Source organism: Oncorhynchus tshawytscha, linkage group LG19, assembly GCF_018296145.1.
Source record: "Oncorhynchus tshawytscha isolate Ot180627B linkage group LG19, Otsh_v2.0, whole genome shotgun sequence".
NCBI classification, from domain to species: Eukaryota; Metazoa; Chordata; class Actinopteri; order Salmoniformes; family Salmonidae; genus Oncorhynchus; species Oncorhynchus tshawytscha.
The window spans coordinates 38,649,885-38,667,449 of NC_056447.1; the positions used below are offsets into that span (position 1 = coordinate 38,649,885).

A 17,565-nucleotide genomic window follows, 5' to 3' on the forward strand; every position below is an offset into this window, starting at 1 on the left:
GAGAGATACAATAATTATTATACTTATCCATGTTGTGGATGAGCGCATTGTTTGTTTGTTCTGTTCCTCTCTCTCCATCTCTGTAGCTTCTGGGTATGCTGGAAAAGGACCCGAGCTAAGGGAATTGGGTTGGCTTTATAGTGCCTGTCCCAAATGGCTCATTAATGCATATGGGCATATTGAAAGATATTGTCAGTAATGATGTAATGTTGTAAATGTTATGTTGTGATATTGTTTAAAACCGTGTTGCAATGTATATCCTTTAGTATGTTTAGTTCATGGAAAATGTAGGTTTGTATTGTTAATTGATTAATTAATTAGGGTTAATTGTTCTGAGGGGAGGGGCTAGCCCTACAAAAGGAGCCTCTCTCCAGTCTCTAGAGGGGATTTTTGGATTGAGCTGTGGATGGGGCAGCATTGTTGTTAAGCTGTCCCATAAGGTAGACGTTGATGGCAGTACTGTTGTTTTCTGTTCCGGAATCACTTGTAAATAAACACCTTTGCACAGAAGAACTTTTGCGGTTCCGCCATCTTTTTATTTTTATAGAGGTTAGGTTATCCAGGTTAGCCATCTGGCCTACTCTACGTGACACATACATACATACATACATACATACATACATACATACATACATACATACATACATACATACATACATACATACATACATACATACATACATACATACATACATACATACATACATACATACATACATACATACATACATACATACATACATACATACATACATACATACATACATACATACATACATACATACATACATACATACATACATACATACATACATATGTATACACATACAAACACTTACACTTTCTCTTTCATTATTTTAGCTAGGGTGGACCTGAGTATGGAAAAAGTGTCAGGTCTAGGTGGAATGTCATCAGAGTCATTCTTCTTTCATTCTCACTCTGTAAAGAGCGCTAAGGAGACAGCAATAATTTTGTGGTAAGAAATATTAATTAAGTATTAATTAAGTAATGTTCCCTGGTGTCACTTTGTAGTGTCTATGCATGGTTGGATTGGTTTGACTCAGTCATGAGTGCAGTTTATCACCATGCCAAGGGCCTCTGAGGGTGGATGCAAGTGTGTGTGTGTGTCTCCTTGCATGCGTGCAGGCATGAGTGCATGTATGCACGTGCATATGTGCATTGTTATGTTCCTCGCCATTGTGCAACGAGCTTGAAGTTGCAACTTGCTCTGTAGTTGGTACGATTTGATCAATTTGTTGTTTGATGATAGTCATTTAGTGTGCATGGTGTAATACAACCAACGCCAAATCCAAAGCCAAAATACTTTGGTAGGTTATGGATGGGCAGAATAGCATGCAGAAACATCATTCTGCTGCACCACATTCTACATGTGGCTACATTGTACAGTGTGGCTTTGATTTTAGGTAACAGTTTAATTTCACACCGGGCACATTGCAAGTTGCTATTTTGTCATTTCTTCACACAAGGCATTTTTTCAAATCTAATTTTCATCGTTTTAGTCGTGACAGGACGGCAGGAAGCTTGGCCCCAGTGATGTACTGTGCCGTACGCACTACCCTCTGTAGTGCCTTGCGGTCGTAGGCCGAGCAGTTGCCATACCAGACAGTGATGCAACCAGTCAGGATGTTCTTGATGGTGAAACCGTAGGACTTTTTCAGGATCTGAGGACTCATGCCAAATCTTTTCAGTCTCCTGGGTGGGAATAGGCTTTGTCGTGCCCTCTTCACGACTGTCTTGGTGTGTTTGGACCATGATAATTTGTTGGTGATGTGGACACCAAGGAACTTGAAGCTCTCATCCTGCTCCACTACAGCCCCATCGATGAGAATGTGGGCATGCTCGGTCCTCCATTTCCTGTAGTCCACAATCATCTCCTTTGTCTTGAGGGAGAGGTTGTTATCCTGGCACTACACGGCCAGGTCTCTGACCTCCTCCCTATAGGCTGTCTCATTGTTGTTGGTGATCACTGTTGTGTTGTCGGCAAACTTAATGATGCTGTTGGAGTCTTGCCTGGCCATGCAGTCATGGGTGAATAGGGAGTACAGTAGGGGACTGAGCACGCACCCCTAAGGGTACACCATGTTTAGGATCAATGTGGCAGATGTGTTGTTACCCACCCTTACCACCCGGGGGCAGCCCACCAGGAAGTCCAGGATCCAGTTGCAGTGGGAGGTGTTTAGTCCCAGGGTACTTAGCTTAGTGATGAGCTTTGAGGGCACTATGCTGTTGAACGCTGAACTGTAGTCAATGACCATCCTGTTGGGCATCTTGTTGGGCTGTATCACCGCCTGGTATGACACCTGCACCACTCCCACAACCGCAGGGCTCTCCAGAGGGTGGTGCGGTCTGCACAACGCATCACCGCGGCCAAACTACCTGCCCTCCAGGACACCTACAGCACCCGATGTCACAGGAAGACCAAAAAGATCATCAAGGACAACAACCACCCAAGCAACTACCTATTACCATCCAGAAGGCGAGATCAGTAGGCGAGGTCAGTACATCAAAATCCTGGACCTAGAGACTGAAAAACAGCTTCTATCTCAAGGCCATCAGACTATTAAACAGCAATCACAAACTCAGAGAGGCTGCTGCCTACTCACAGACTTGAAATCATTGGCCACGTTAATAAATGGAACACTAGTCACTAATTATGTCACTTTAATAATGTTTACATATCTTGCATTACTCATCTCATATATACTGTATTCTATACTATCTACTGCATATTGCCTATGCCGCTCTGTCATTGCTCATCCATATATATATATATATATGTATATATTCTTATTCCATTCCGTTCCTTATTCCATTAGGTATGTGTTGTGGATTTGTTAGATATTACTTGTTAGATATTGCTGAATTGTCGGAACTGGAAACACAAGCATTTTGCTACACTCGCAATCTGCTAGCCATGTGTATGTCACCAATAAAAATAACTTGGCCTCGTCGAGTGTCTGAAGTAAATCCTTTGCGTCCGACTTTTTAAAGGAAAAATCTTTGTCCAGTACGAGGTGAGTAATCTCTGTCCTGATATCCAGAAGCTTTTTTCGGTCATGATATTATCTAAAGTAACGTAATAGTAAACATAGCTACTAGAACTCATGCATTAGTAAACCCGCTACAATCATGCAGTAACGTTAAAGTGTACCTTCAGTAAGCAGTTTAGCACTTATACCGGCAGGCCCCGGTGGCAATAGATGAGTAAAACCAAAAGTTTACCTTGACTTGGAAGAGTTCCAGTGTTGTGTTGGATAGTCATAGCCAGCTAGCTAACATAGCATCCCTCTTTTTGAGCAGGGTGTTTGAGTAAGCTAAATTAGCTAGCTGCATTTGCTAGCTATGTAGGTCAAACTGAAAGTGAATAAAAATGAAGATATCTCTCTCTCTTGCTTCTCCTTCATTTTGGAAGAAATTAATTTACTACTCACAACATTTTATGCACTGCAGTGCTAGCTAGCTGTAGCTTATGCTTTCAGTACCACATTCATTCTCTGATCAGCTGGGCTAGACAATCTGGACCCTCTCTTCCTAAAATTCCTAAAAATCTGCTGCCATTGTTTCAACCCCTATTACTAGTCTGTTCAACCTCTCTTTCGTATAATCTGAGATTCCTAAAGATTGGACAGCGGCCGTGGTCATCTCCCTCTTCTAAGGGGGAGACACTCTCGAACAAAACGGTTACAGACCTATATCCATCCTGCCCTGCCTCTCTAAAGTTTTCGAAAGCCAAGTGAACAAACAGATCACCGGCCATTTCAAATCCCACCGTACCTTCTCCGCTATGCAATCTGGTTTCCGAGCTGGTCACGGGTACACCTCAGCCACTCTCAAGGTCCTAAATGATATCATAACCGCCATCGATAAAAAACAAGACTGTGCAGCTGTCTTCATCGACCTGGCCAAGGCTTTCAACTCTGTCAATCACCGTATTCTTATCGGCAGACTCAACAGCCTTGGTTTCTCTAATGACTGCCTCGTCTGTTTCATTAACTACTTCTTAGATAGAGTTCAGTGAGTCAAATCGGAGGGCCTGTTGTCTGGACCTCTGGCAGTCTCTATGGGGGTGCAACAGGGTTCAATTCTCGGGCTGACGCTTTTCTCTATATATATATCAATGATGTGGCTCTTACTGCGTGTGATTCTTTGATCCACCTCTACGCAGATGACACCATTCTGTATACATCTGGCCCTTCTTTGGACACTGTGCTAACAAATCTCCAAATGAGCTTCAACGCCATACAACACTCCTTCCGTGGCCTCCAACTGCTCTTAAATGCTAGTAAAACTTAATGCACGCTCTTCAACCGATGGCTGCCCGCACCTGCCCGCCTGACTAGCATCACGACTCTGAACGGTTCTGACTTAGAATATGTGGACAACTATAAACACCTAGGTGTCTGGCTAGACTGTAAACTCTCCTTCCAGACTCACATTAAGCATTTCCAATCCAAAATGAAATCAAGAATCGGCTTCCTATTTCGCAACAAAGCCTCCTTCACTCATGCTTCCAAACATACCCTCATACCCTCAAACATACTGACTATCCTACCGATCCTTGACTTCGGGGATGTAATTTACAAAATAGCCTCCAACACTCCACTCAGCAAATTGGATGCAGTCTATAACAGTGCCAACCGTTTTGTCACCAAAGCCCCATATACTACCCACCACTGCGACCTGTATGCTCTCGTTGGCTGGTCCTCGCTACATATTCGTCACCAAACCCACTGGCTCCAGGTCATCTATAAGTCTTTGCTAGGTAAAGCTCTGCCTTATCTTAGCTCACTGGTCACCATAGCAACACCCACCCGTAGCATTCGCTCCAGCAGGTATATTTCACTGGTCATCCCCAAAGCCAAAACCTTATTGGCCGCCTTTTCTTCCAGTTCTCTGCTGCCAATGACTGGAACGAATTGCAAAAATCACTGAAGTTGGGGACTTATATCTCCCACACCAACCTTAAGCGTCAGCTGTCAGAGCAGCTTACCGATCGCTGCAGCTGTACACAGCCCATCTGTAAATAGCCCATCCAACCAACTACCTACCTCATCCCCATATTTGTTTTTGTTTTTCTGCTCTTTTGCACACCAGTATTTGCACTTGCACATCCATATCTGCACATATATCACTCCAGTGTAAATTGTTCTCAATCAGGGACCACGATTGACAGCTGCCTCTGATTGAGAACCATACCAGGCCAAACACTGAAAAACCAATTCATAGAAAAAAGAACATAGACTGCCCACCCAACTCATGCCCTGATCATACTAAAACAAATACATCACAAAAGGACTAAGGTCAGAACGTGACAGTACCCCCACCTCCAAAGGTGCGGACTCCGGCCACAAAACCTGAACCTATAGGGGAGGGTCTGGGTGGGTGTCTGTCCGCCGTGGCAGCTCTGGCGCGGGACGTGGACCCCACTCCATCATAGTCTCGGCCCACTTAAGTGGCGCCTTGAGAGCGGCGACCCTCGCCGCCGACCTCGGACTGGGGACCCTTGCCTCAGGTCCCGAATAGACGGGAGATTCCGGCAGTACCGGACAGGCGGGAGACTCCCGCAGCTCCGGAGTGAAAGGCAATTCCGGCAGCTCCGGAGTGAAGGGCGATACCAGCAGCACCAGAGTAATGGACGGCTCTGGCAGCTCCTGACTGACTGGCGGCTCTTGCAGCTCCTGACTGACCGGTGGCTCTGGCAGCTCATGACAGGCGGGCGGCTCTGGCAGCTCAGGACAGACGGGCGACTCTGGCAGTTCAGGACAGACGGACGACTCTGGCAGCTCAGGACAGACAGGCGACTCTGGCAGCTTTTGACAGACGGGCGACTCTGGCAGCTCAGGACAGACGGACGACTCTGTGTTGTTGTTTTTGTCACACTGCTTTGCTTTATCTTGACCAGGTCGCAGTTGTAAACTTGTACTCAACTGGCCTACCTGGTTAAATAAAGGTGAAATAATATATATGTTTTAATCATTTGATTGGGTGGACAACATGTCAGTTCATGCTGCAAGAGCTCTGATAGGTTGGAGTCCGGAAGTTGTCATAATTACTGTGTAAGTCTATGGAAGGGGTTGAGAACTATGAGCCTCCTAGGTTTTGTATTGACGTCAATGTAGGACGGAAGCTAGCTGTACTTCGGCTACACCATGATGCTACCCTACAGAGCACTGTTGAGGCTACTGTAGACCTTCATTGCAAAACAGTGTATTTTAATCAATTATTTGGTGACGTTACTGTAGTTTTTTCTAAAAAGGATAACTTTTTTATGTTTTACAAGGCCCTATGTAGTAAATCTATATTCCATATAATATTACAATAATTTGCTAGCGTGTCTTCATTCCATCACCGTACTGTTTCTTGCAACACGTAGACATTTTTGTTTCACCTTTGATAGGCTTATGATACATTTTCATTTAGCCTACCATTCTTTTCCCTGCTCTGAGTGGGCGCGATGTTTATAGTGCATATGAACGTTCATAAGACTCATGAGGTAGAAGATCTGTTTATTTAATTTAAAGTATGGCTTCCTTCGTTCATATTTCTCGGGTTATGTCGGAGTTCCCTGTGTCTGTCCTATAGTCTCTGTCATTATGGTTGTGCATAATAGGAGCGCAAGTCTCAGTGTGCATAGAAATATGTTTTGTGGCATGCGCTCCACGCTTTGGAGTCGGAACGTTGAATAAGAGAAAATTATTGTTCGCTCCATGTATGTATGCATGGGGTTGAAATATCATGAATAATCATCAAGTCTGATTGAGACAAATGTACCAATGGATGTGGAAATTACCTTTTACATTATAGAACCAGTTTATTAGTTGTAATTGCCAATTGGTCCTGGGGGCCAAGTGCTTGTATTATGTAGGCCTACCTGTTTGAGCTTCTGTTAGACAGATTCGATTTGGTTTCTCAAGGGGAGGCGCTCTACTTGTGTCCGTTCAGATAGGACATGTTAAGCCTGATAAAGAGGCTATTTATTTTGGGCTATTGCCCGTGTATATTTGGTAAATCTGCTTGTATATTTTGTACGATATTGCGCTTTCATCATTGGATCACCAACACCTGTAAATAAATCTACACTCTGAGCACGTCAACCTGCCTTGCTTCCTGCTGATTTCACGCCCTTACGACTGCTACAAATGCCCTATTTTACAATTACATAGACTAGTCAAAATGTGTTGTAGACAAAACATTTTTTTACTTGACTTGAAAACTTGTGACTCTACTCGATTTGACTTGCTCTTAGAATGTACAACTTTTCACCCGATCTACTTGGGACTCAACTTGAGACATGGACCTTGTGACGTGAGACTTGCTTGTGCTCGAATAATAATGACTTGGTCCTACCTCTGTTAGATACATTATAACCCATGTCCTTTATCAGTGGGCCACATAGTGATATTGTATAAGTATTGGTTGGGTTTTAAAGTTCAGACAAATGTGTAATGCCCAAAGAAAATTGTATTCTCTACAGCATAAAGATGAAGTTCACACAACTTCCTCTCTGTGAATCACACATCATGTACAAACTACATATCGCTAAGGACTCTTCACTCAAACAGCCATGAGCAGACAGAAAAGGAGATAAGGAGGTTGTCAATAACTGGAGTTATTTTGCTTTAAGCACCTGCTGTCAGAGCAGCTCACAGATCACTGCACCTGTACATAGTCCATCTGTAAATAACCCATCCAACTACCTCATCCCCATACTCTGTTTATGTATTTATCTTGCTCCTTTGCACCCCAGTATCTCTACTTGCACATTCATCTTTTGCACATCTACCATTCCAGTGTTTAATTGCTATGTTGTAATTACTTCACCACCATGGCCTATGTATTGCCTTACCTCCCTTATCCTACCTCATTTGCACACACTGTATATAGACTTTTTCTACTGTATTTTTGACTATGTTTGTTAATTCCACGTGTAACTCTGTGTTGTTGTATGTGTCGAACTGCTTTGCTTTATCTTGACCAGGTCGCAGTTGTAGATGAGAACTTGTTCTCAACTAGCCTACCTGGTAAAATAAAGGTGAAATAAAGACATTTAAAAAACGTAATAACTAGTTTCTTACATTAATTATTCTATTCTCTTTAAGCATTTGGACTGTACTACAAGTTATGCAGCTAATTGAAGGGATTTTTTACAATAATGTCAGTTGCTGTGTCCCCAAAAATTGTCCAACCTCAGTCTTACTCCCTGGCCTTTACAAAAAGTAAGGGGTGCTGATTACATGAGCTACATACAATAGTATTGCTGATTAGGTAGATCAGATCTAATTTTGCCATAGTACCTGCCTGGCTGCCTGCATTCAAGCCATTATCCCCAGGTGCCTTTAAACATTATGCAGACTTACAATAATGAGCTCCAATTTCCTCTCAGTCACCAGATTGGGAAGCTACATACATTTCCTGAACTGGGCTGGAAGAACAGCCTGTGGAGCTGGTGATCAAGCAGTGTGATTAAGCCCAAACTGTGAGAAACTTTCCCTCTCTGTTCACTCCAGTTTAGCTCTGTGCTGATTACAGTGATCAGTGTCTGTCCCATATGTTGCTGCTTCTGAGATGCATCGACTGCTATTTGATTTGAAATATACATTTGCCAAAATACCCTAATTACTGGAAGTGTATGGTGCAAGACCAGAGCTCTGACGGAGGAATGTAAAGATAAGAAGATAAGAGAAGTATACCGGGGTTGTTACTGCTCTGCTTCCTACAAGCAAGTTTAGTCAGAAGCAGAAGAAAAGCATTGCTACATTACATCTCTTCTGTGATCTATATGATCTATGTAAACTTAGTTTAGTATCCATTTTAAGCTGGAATAGTTTTAGTCTGCCTTTCAGCGGCTGGAGAGATGAGTTTAGATTTTTGCATAGTGTCAGCTGTGCATTACCGTTCTTGTACACTTAGTTGCGCTGTGGTGTATCTGCAGCTAGTACCACACAGCCATAAACCAAAGAAGCAAAGTTCAGTTTCATAACGAAACGTCACATCCGCTGAACGCTGCTAACAAACTCAGGTACTGTGATGTACTTCTCTTTTGTTTCTGTTTGGAAAGTACAAGGGAAATGAATGAACATGCATTTTAATTGAATCAGTTGTAAGTTTGCAAAAGTTTTGTCTTCCCAGCATCGTCGTGTGTCATCACAATTGATCCTGCTTGCCTTTAGCAACCTATCATAGCTGTCAAGGCAGCTAGCTAATTTAGCTAACCTTAGCTAGATGACTAACTCAGACAGTGACAGACCAATGTTATGACCATATGACTGATGTGATATTTGTACAATTCTTCATTATTACTAATTTGTTAAGTGCTGAGTTTATGTTCCCTTTGTTTTGATTCACAAAAATGATATGTTTTGTATTTTTTAATAGTCGAGTCTGTAGCAAGCTATCTAGAAAAGGAAAGGTCATATTACTATTTTTGTTACATCACCCCTAGGTCAGACCTGCATGGCCTGTGACTGTGCACCCATGTTGCGATTAGTCACAACGTTGCTATGCCGCCACTGTCAGTGGATTCGACGTCTCCCCCCTCTCAGGGCCTTCTCAAACCCGGGAGGCACAGCAGAGAACCAGGTGACCGTGGAAGCCCTCTATGACCTTTCTGTGGACATCCAGAAGATCCGCCAGCTCAAGGGCTGGGTCCTGCATCAGAGCCCTGCCTATGTGAGTGAGACGGCCAGCCTGCTGCGGGACATGGGAGCAGAGGGGCCCATGATTGCCCGGGTCCTGGAGCTCTACCCCGAGGCGGTCCTCTGCAGCCCGGAGCAGCAGCAGGCCCAGAGGGAGCTGTGGAGGTCCATCTGCCCCAGAGAGAGAGACCTAGTGGGCATCATTGAGAAGTTTCCCGCCTCCTTCTTTACCTCCAGTCACCACGCCAACCAGAGGGCCAACATCGACTTTTTCCAGAGTTTACACCTAAACAAGCGCATTGTCACCAAGCTGATGGCCAGCGCCCCCCAGAGTTTCAGCTGCCCTGTGGGGCAGAACAAGGAGATGGTCTGCACCCTGCAGCAGGCCTATCTGGAGCTTGGGGGTGACGCAGCTAACATGAAGATCTGGCTACAGAAGCTGCTCAGTCAGAACCCCTTTGTCCTCCTCAAGCCCCCGGAGGTGCTGAGGGACAACCTGCTGTTCCTCAGAGACCGGGGTTTCACCACCTCAGAGCTCCTCCGCCTCCTCTCCAAACTCAGGGGGTATGTTGTCGAGCTCAACCCGGACAGCATGCGCCACACCCTGGCCTACTCTCAGGAGACCCTGGGCTGCTCAGAGGCTGAGCTCCGGGACATGGTCCTCAACTGCCCAGCCTTGCTTTACTACCCTGAGGTCATCCTGGCTGAACGCTTCGAGGGCCTGCTCAGAGCTGGAGTCACTATGGCTCAGATTACACAGACTCCGACCGTTCTGGAGCTGACCACACAGATTGTAAGTTACCGGATCCAAACACTGCGGTCATATGGCTATGATGTACGGACAGGCAGCCTACAAGCCCTCAACGGCACTAAGAAGGACTTTGAGATGAGTTCTGGTAAACTGCAACTGCGACGGGAAAGACCACTCTTCAACCCTGTTGCCCCGTTAAAGGTTGATGATTGACCTTGATTTCATGGTCTAAAATGTAGAACATTCTTATATCACCATAGGGAGAACTTGAATCAGGATTTTCTTTCAGCTGAATGGTATTACTGAGTTTAGGAGACGAGCTTGCCTTGAAAGTAGTCTTGCACAACAGACAATTCCTCCCCAAAGGCATTTAGCCTGGGGATAAGGTTACCTTGAAAGAGGCAACGCATCATTTTATCTGTGCAATATTTAAATACTATTAGGATAACAATAATATTTGGATATTATGATGCAATGTCGAATACCTGTTAAACAGATGTTTTGCTGTGTGTTGGGAATTGCCTGTGTATTGAAGCCAATATGTGTCAAAATAACCCCCTCAAAACATCCTAATAAAACAATTTGATTGATTATTCATGGTTTTGTGTATGAAAGGTATCATTGAGGGTTCACTTTTATAAACAGTAATGAGCCATAAACTTGTTTGCTCTACAGCCAGTGTCATTGTGGATAACATCATCTCAGTGTCTTGATGGCAGCATCACTTTTGTCCCCTTAAGCAAGTGTTTTTTACAGGGTTTTGTTTTATTGGCTGATAAGATGACTCTATTAGTCTTTGAAGTGCTGAAATCAAATACCAGGTCATTTCTGCCTGACTGGAAAAGCAAAATATGATTTCTTTGGTTGGATTTGCAAGAACTTTATTACCTGTGTGTATAGGTTTAACACACACTGTCATGTCTGATTTGTCATGGGTATAGAACTGATATTGATCTTTCAAATGTATCTACCAACTTGGCTTGTATTGAGAACTGAAGTGGAGTTGCATTCAATATGTGCAGAAACTAATTTGGTCAGCTTTTCACCTGCCTTACACCTGCCGTGGTTTTAGATTAGTGCGCACATGTTAATTCAGGGTAAAAATCACTATGCGGCCTTGCTGAGCATATAGGCCTACCCCAAATACTGTACTGTAAGCTTATTTTAAAGGCCTTGCTGAGCCTGCTGGAGCCCTTGAAACATGCTCAGAGTGCTTTTTAATGGGGAATGAGCAGCACAGCTAACAAAGTCATGACTTTATGCTTCAAAGTTTCCAGCTCACTGCCAACCAACAAACTTTGGCAGCATCTGAACCAGCACCCTATTGCCTATAGAGAACTACTTTTTAGGGTGCCATTTCAGATGCTTCTATAGTCTGACCAGAGCCCTAGTGAATAGGGAGCCATTTCAGATGCTTCTATAGTCTGACCAGAGCCCTAGTGAATAGGGAGCCATATCAGATGCTTCTATAGTCTGACCAGAGCCCTAGTGAATAGGGAGCCATTTCAGATTATTCTATAGTCTGACCAGAGCTCTAGTGAATAGGGTGCCATTTCAGATGCTTCTATAGTCTGACCAGAGCCCTAGTGAATAGGGAGCCATTTCAGATGCTTCCATTGTCTGACCAGAGCCCTAGTGAATAGGGTGTCATTTCAGATGCTTCTATAGTCTGACCAGAGCCCTAGTGAATAGGGTGCCATTTCAGATGCTTCTATAGTCTGACCAGAGCCCTAGTGAATAGGGAGCCATTTCAGATTATTCTATAGTCTGACCAGAGCTCTAGTGAATAGGGTGCAATTTCAGACGCTTCTATAGTCTGACCAGAGGGGGGAAGAGATCCAGCTTAACAAGACTGCTGTAATCATGGCAATAACAAATTGATATGTACATGTTAATGAATTTGGGTTCTCCAAAGGGTAATTTTATATGATTTGGTCTAGTTCCGAGTCATGTACAATTTCAGAACCAGAACCAAGGATATGTTTGGGGACATATTGCAGTCCCAAAAGTTCACCTCTATTTTCTGTCAGTGACTTCTCCCTCATACGTTGTCACACTGAGTTATATTCAGTAACCTTCAAATTGGTGCCATCTTTTTAAACAGAGTACTACCCACTGACCTCTTTTGGTACAACCTGAACTTGTTTTATGAGCTCAAATACAGTATGTTTTCTGTTAAAAGGTTTGCTTCCATTTGAGTGTAATGAGCAAGAACATGCGAAGTGTATAAATGCAAATTCCGTTTTCACTTTTTTCTCCCTCTCTCTTCCGTGTTCGCTCTCAATGATGATCCACTGTCACCACGTCCTGTCTGCTGCCCTACGGCGACAATGTCAGTCTGAATGATCTCTTAAAGCAGGAGAGGTTAATAAGAGGCAGTATAAATGGTTATTTTTCATTTCAAATGTGACACCCGGTATTATTAGCCAGGGTTACACATTGTTTTTATGGGGCATAAATCAGGGTAAATATGAAAATAGATGACACCTGCAATTAAAATGTATGATTTTTCAGCTGCAGCGATAGCATTGTAGAGTATTAAGGTGGTAAATATTCAATGTCTGAGGTCAGTAGGTCTTGGAGAATGAATGTGTGCTCAGAGACCATGGCTAAGCATCTTTCTCCTCAGCTGTTATAATACCAAGATATCCCATAATGTGCTCCCAAATGACACTCTATTCCCTATGTAGTGCACTACTTTTGACCAGGGCACATTTGGGACATATCGAAAATGTCCCTCAGTAAAGGTGACCCTTCTGGGATACATTTGCATATAGTAATTTCCGTTGTGTTGTGGTATACACAAGTTGTCTGAGTGGATGTGGACAAGAAGTTATTTGATACACAATTATATAGAGGACATAAGGTCCTAATCTGTCTGACAGTAATCAGTCAGTTTAAGTAAAGTTCTAAGAAACTGGTTCACATACCACATCCTATCCACATCCATGACATTGGATAAATGTTGTAATAAGAGGGAGGGAAAACGGAAATTGGTTTCAGGGGCCGTACCCACTCTTTTCTCTATGTCCTGTCTTGTGTCTCCATCTAGAGGATCACTTACTCAAACACTGTATACTGAAAGATGGAGTTGAATGAATTATTACTGATGACAAGTATTCAATTAGCCATGATGACAAATACAATATCACGGCAAGTTGAAGAATTTAAAGGAACCGTATTTGAGTATCATTACAACTTACATCACTATATTGCAGACATTCTTCAATAGTAAACATTTGCAAGAAATCTAATGGCTTTCCAACACCTTTCAAGAAACATCATTCGGAATAAACGTTCAATAATATATATTTCCTGTATCATTTAAAGCACCAGTTGACATGAAACACTTTTGAAATCATCATAATTACAAGTATTAAAACCATTCCAGCCTTTGGGTGGTGATTCCATACCGTAAATTGCCATATGATATGAAATCTTCAGTCATAAATCGTCATAAATATCAGAGCATACGTTAGAGCAAGAGTGGCATGGGGTGAGTCATAGCAACGTGGGCACTTCCAGAACAACCCCCCTCCCCACACACACACACACACAACCCTTGTGCCCAAGTTGCTATGACTCACCCCAGGCCACTCTTGCTCTGAAGTAGGCTCTGACTCAGAGAGAGCCATTGGTTTGGACGTTGAAGAATATTACTGATGAGGGGAGAGGATAACAGGGGATTGATTATGCATCAGACAAGGAAGGCCACTATATGGGACAGCAGTGGCTCAATCGTCTGGGGCAAACATGAAAATCTGTCTGTATTTGACAACACATGACATGACTAACAGTAACAAATCTGACTGGGATGGACATGTTGACTAATTTGATTCATGAGTGTTATGGAACTGTGCTGATGCAGTCACAGACACATGAGATGAGAGGCAGAGTGAGGCATTTGTAATATACAAGTGGATAATGATTTTTTTATTAGAATTGCACTGGACAACAGAGGTTCCGATAGGATACCCTTCTTATTGTATGTGGTGTAGTAAACATTGTTTAGTGCATTCATACAGTTCTTCACTACATTATATGTTAGTTTCACGAGTAGATCTGAATAAACATGATCAAAATAAAACGGGATATACATGGGTAGAAACCGACATCAACTTAACATCTCAATCCACAATGCCAGTTAAAAAAGGCACTGAAGGTCTGACAAAGAATAGTCAAGAGCGTTTGTATTTATTCAGCTCCACAGATCTCCCTCTTGAAAACTTCAAATTGAAATGTAACCCCATTCTCCTCTTGAATCTCATTTGGTACTCCAGGAAACCTAGTTTGAGGTTAAGGGAAACAAAGGGACAATTTAGACAGATTGATGATGCTTTCTAACACTTGGCGTGACGTGTGTGGAGTGGACCTGGTCAGTCTGAACAGAGAATATATCCACTTATCAAAAGAGTCCAAAGTGTAAGGAAACAGTGCTGCACTGCTTAGAGCCAAGAGAGCAGAGAATTAAATATGCTTCCTCACCTCTCTTGTTTTCTAAAAATGCTTTGGTCAAACTGCGGGAAGAAGACATCACAGTGGAAGTCAGCCATGATGTCAGTGAGGTAGACAAGGTGACACCAGGGATGCATCAGGGCGTTCTGATTACAAGGGAAAGGTAATGACCTAATTTAGTGGATGGACTGTCCTAGTATAATGAACAACTTAATCCATTTTGATCCACTCAAAATTCCTAACCCATATATTGGATTTAAAGTCCTGGGCCCATTTTAGTGGAAGAATGTGCAAAGTAGAAATAAAAATAATGGGGTGCAAAGGAGCTAAATAAATAAATAAATTAAATACAGTAGGGAAAGAGGTAGTTGTTTGGGCTAAATTATAGGTGGGCTATGTACAGGTGCAGTAATCTGTGAGCTGCTCTGACAGTTGATGCTTAAAGCTAGTTAGGGAGATAAGTGTTTCCAGTTTCAGAGATTTTTGAAGTTCGTTCCAGTCATTGGCAGCAGAGAACTGGAAGGAGAGGCGGCCAAATAAATAATTGGTTTTGGGGGTGACTAGAGAGATATACCTGCTGGAGCATGTGCTACAGGTGGGAGATGCTATGGTGACCAGCGAGCTGAGATAAGGGGGGACTTTACCTAGCAGGGTCTTGTAGATGACATGGAGCCAGTTGGTGTGGCGACGAGTATGAAGCGAGGGCCAGCCAACGAGAGCATACAGGTCGCAATGGTGGGTAGTATATGGGGCTTTGGTGACAAAACGGATTGTACTGTGATAGACTGCATCCAATTAGTTGAGTAGGGTATTGGGGGCTATTTTATAAATGACATCGCCGAAGTCGAGGATTGGCAGGATGGTCAGTTTTACAAGGGTATGTTTGGCAGCATGAGTGAAGGATGCTTTGTTGCGAAATAGGAAGCCACTTCTAGATTTAACTTTGAATTGGAGATGTTTGATATGGGTCTGGAAGGAGAGTTTACAGTCTAACCAGACACCTAAGTATTTGTAGTTGTCGACGTGTTCTAAGTCAGAGCTGTCTAGAGTAGTGTTGTTGGACAGGAGGGCAGGAGCAGGTAGCGATCGGTTGAAGAGCATGCATTTAGTTTTAATTGTATTTAAGAGCAATCGGAGGCCATGGAAGGAGAGTTGTATGGCATTGAAGCTTGCCTAGAGGGTTGTTAACACAGTGTCCAAAGAAGGGCCAGAAGTATACAGAATGGTGTCGTCTGCGTAGAGGTGGATCAGAGACTCACCAGCAGCAAGAGCGACCTCATTGATGTATACAGAGAAGAGAGTCAGTCCAAGAATTGAACCCTGTGGCACCCCCATAGACACTGCCAAAGGTCCGGACAGCAGACCCTCCGATTTGACACACTGAACTCTATCAGAGAAGTTGTTGGTGAACCAGGCGAGGCAATCATTTGAGAAACCAAGGCTGTCGAGTCTGCCGATGAGGATATGGTGATGGACAGAGTCGAAAGCCTTGGCCAGATCAATGAATACGGCTGCACAGTAATGTTTCTTATCGATGGCGGTTAAGATATCGTTTAGGACCTTGAACGTGGCTGAGGTGCACCCATGACCAGCTCTGAAACCAGATTGCATAGCAGAGAAGGTATGGTGAGATTCGAAATGGTCGGTAATCTGTTTGTCTGTGCTCTACTATTTCATCATACAGTTGGCACACTGTAACCTAAAAGCCATGGATTCATATTGGAAATCAATCAAAATTACCTGGTTGGGAGACATTTGTGGTAGTGTCCAAAAATAATTTGAATTCTGTCCTGTGAAAGCAATATGTTATACATTCATTACCATTGGACCAATATCCTTTCACAATGCTCCTGTCTATGGACTCAAAGCAGTGAAATACAACTTGAAATGTTTTATTTATATTGAAATACATGTGGGGTGAATTCGGAAAGAGTGGGACATCATATAAACTGGGACAGCTTAATCCTGACGCATTCATTTACTGGTCTGACAATAGAATATCTAAATAATTTTTACTAAAACCTTGCAGAGAAATGACATGATCAAAATCAGACCACTTCATTGGTGTGACATAGAGCGGGGGCAGAGCAAGCTTCAAACAGGAAGCTCACCCCATAAAGCACATCATAAAATTGTGATGTAAATGTTCATAGGCCTATATGTACTGGTGCATCAAAACACATAGAAAAGTTTCCAATATAATATTTACATTTTGTAATTCAGCCTTTTTTTTGTCCCACGTTACCAACCATATCTAACTAAAGTGGGACAGTTTTAAAGTATTTTCCAATGGAAGAAAGAGATACATTAGCGACCCCCTGTACTTAGGTTAGAAAGGGCTCCACTTCTTGTAGTACTATATCCTGTAACTGTTCTTGTAGTGTTATTTGAGTGAATTCAGAAAAAGTGGGACACTTTTTGCATTTCAGTCATCTGTCTGTCACCTCTTCAGACGTCTATCCAAGATATTAGCCAAACACATGATACATTTCTGAAATCCTCAGATGTTTCCTAATTACACAACATTTACTTAATTGTAATTGAGGTACAATTAGGACTATAATTATGGTGCCCCAGTTCATCTAACCTGCTGTCCCAGTCTACCAAACTTGAACTGAAAATATGGTTGACTCAGAGTACAGAAATGGTTGTGTCATGTCTCCTGTGAATATGATATCAACATTTGTTTATGTGACTAGGAAA

At 42.9% G+C, this 17,565-nt stretch overlaps 1 protein-coding gene across 2 annotated transcripts; it reads left to right on the top strand.

The window, feature by feature from the left end:
• Positions 1-8,939: 8,939 nt before the first annotated feature.
• Positions 8,940-11,000, top strand: LOC112218738 (transcription termination factor 2, mitochondrial). Of its 2 annotated transcripts, none has more exons than XM_024379811.1 (2): positions 8,940-9,040; positions 9,464-11,000. In XM_024379811.1, exon 2 carries the CDS (start codon positions 9,475-9,477, stop codon positions 10,618-10,620), a length of 1,146 nt encoding a protein of 381 aa, XP_024235579.1. In that variant the 5' UTR covers positions 8,940-9,040; positions 9,464-9,474; the 3' UTR covers positions 10,621-11,000. The 2 variants fall into 2 exon arrangements, with proteins under 2 accessions (XP_024235579.1, XP_024235580.1); XM_024379812.1 differs by having other exon boundaries at positions 9,034-9,121.
• The last annotated feature ends 6,565 nt before the right edge of the window (positions 11,001-17,565 follow it).

Coding starts and splice junctions, on each gene's coding strand:
- LOC112218738 (XM_024379811.1), top strand. CDS start 9,475: ATGGCCTGTGACTGTGCACCCATGTTGCGATTAGTCACAACGTTGCTA.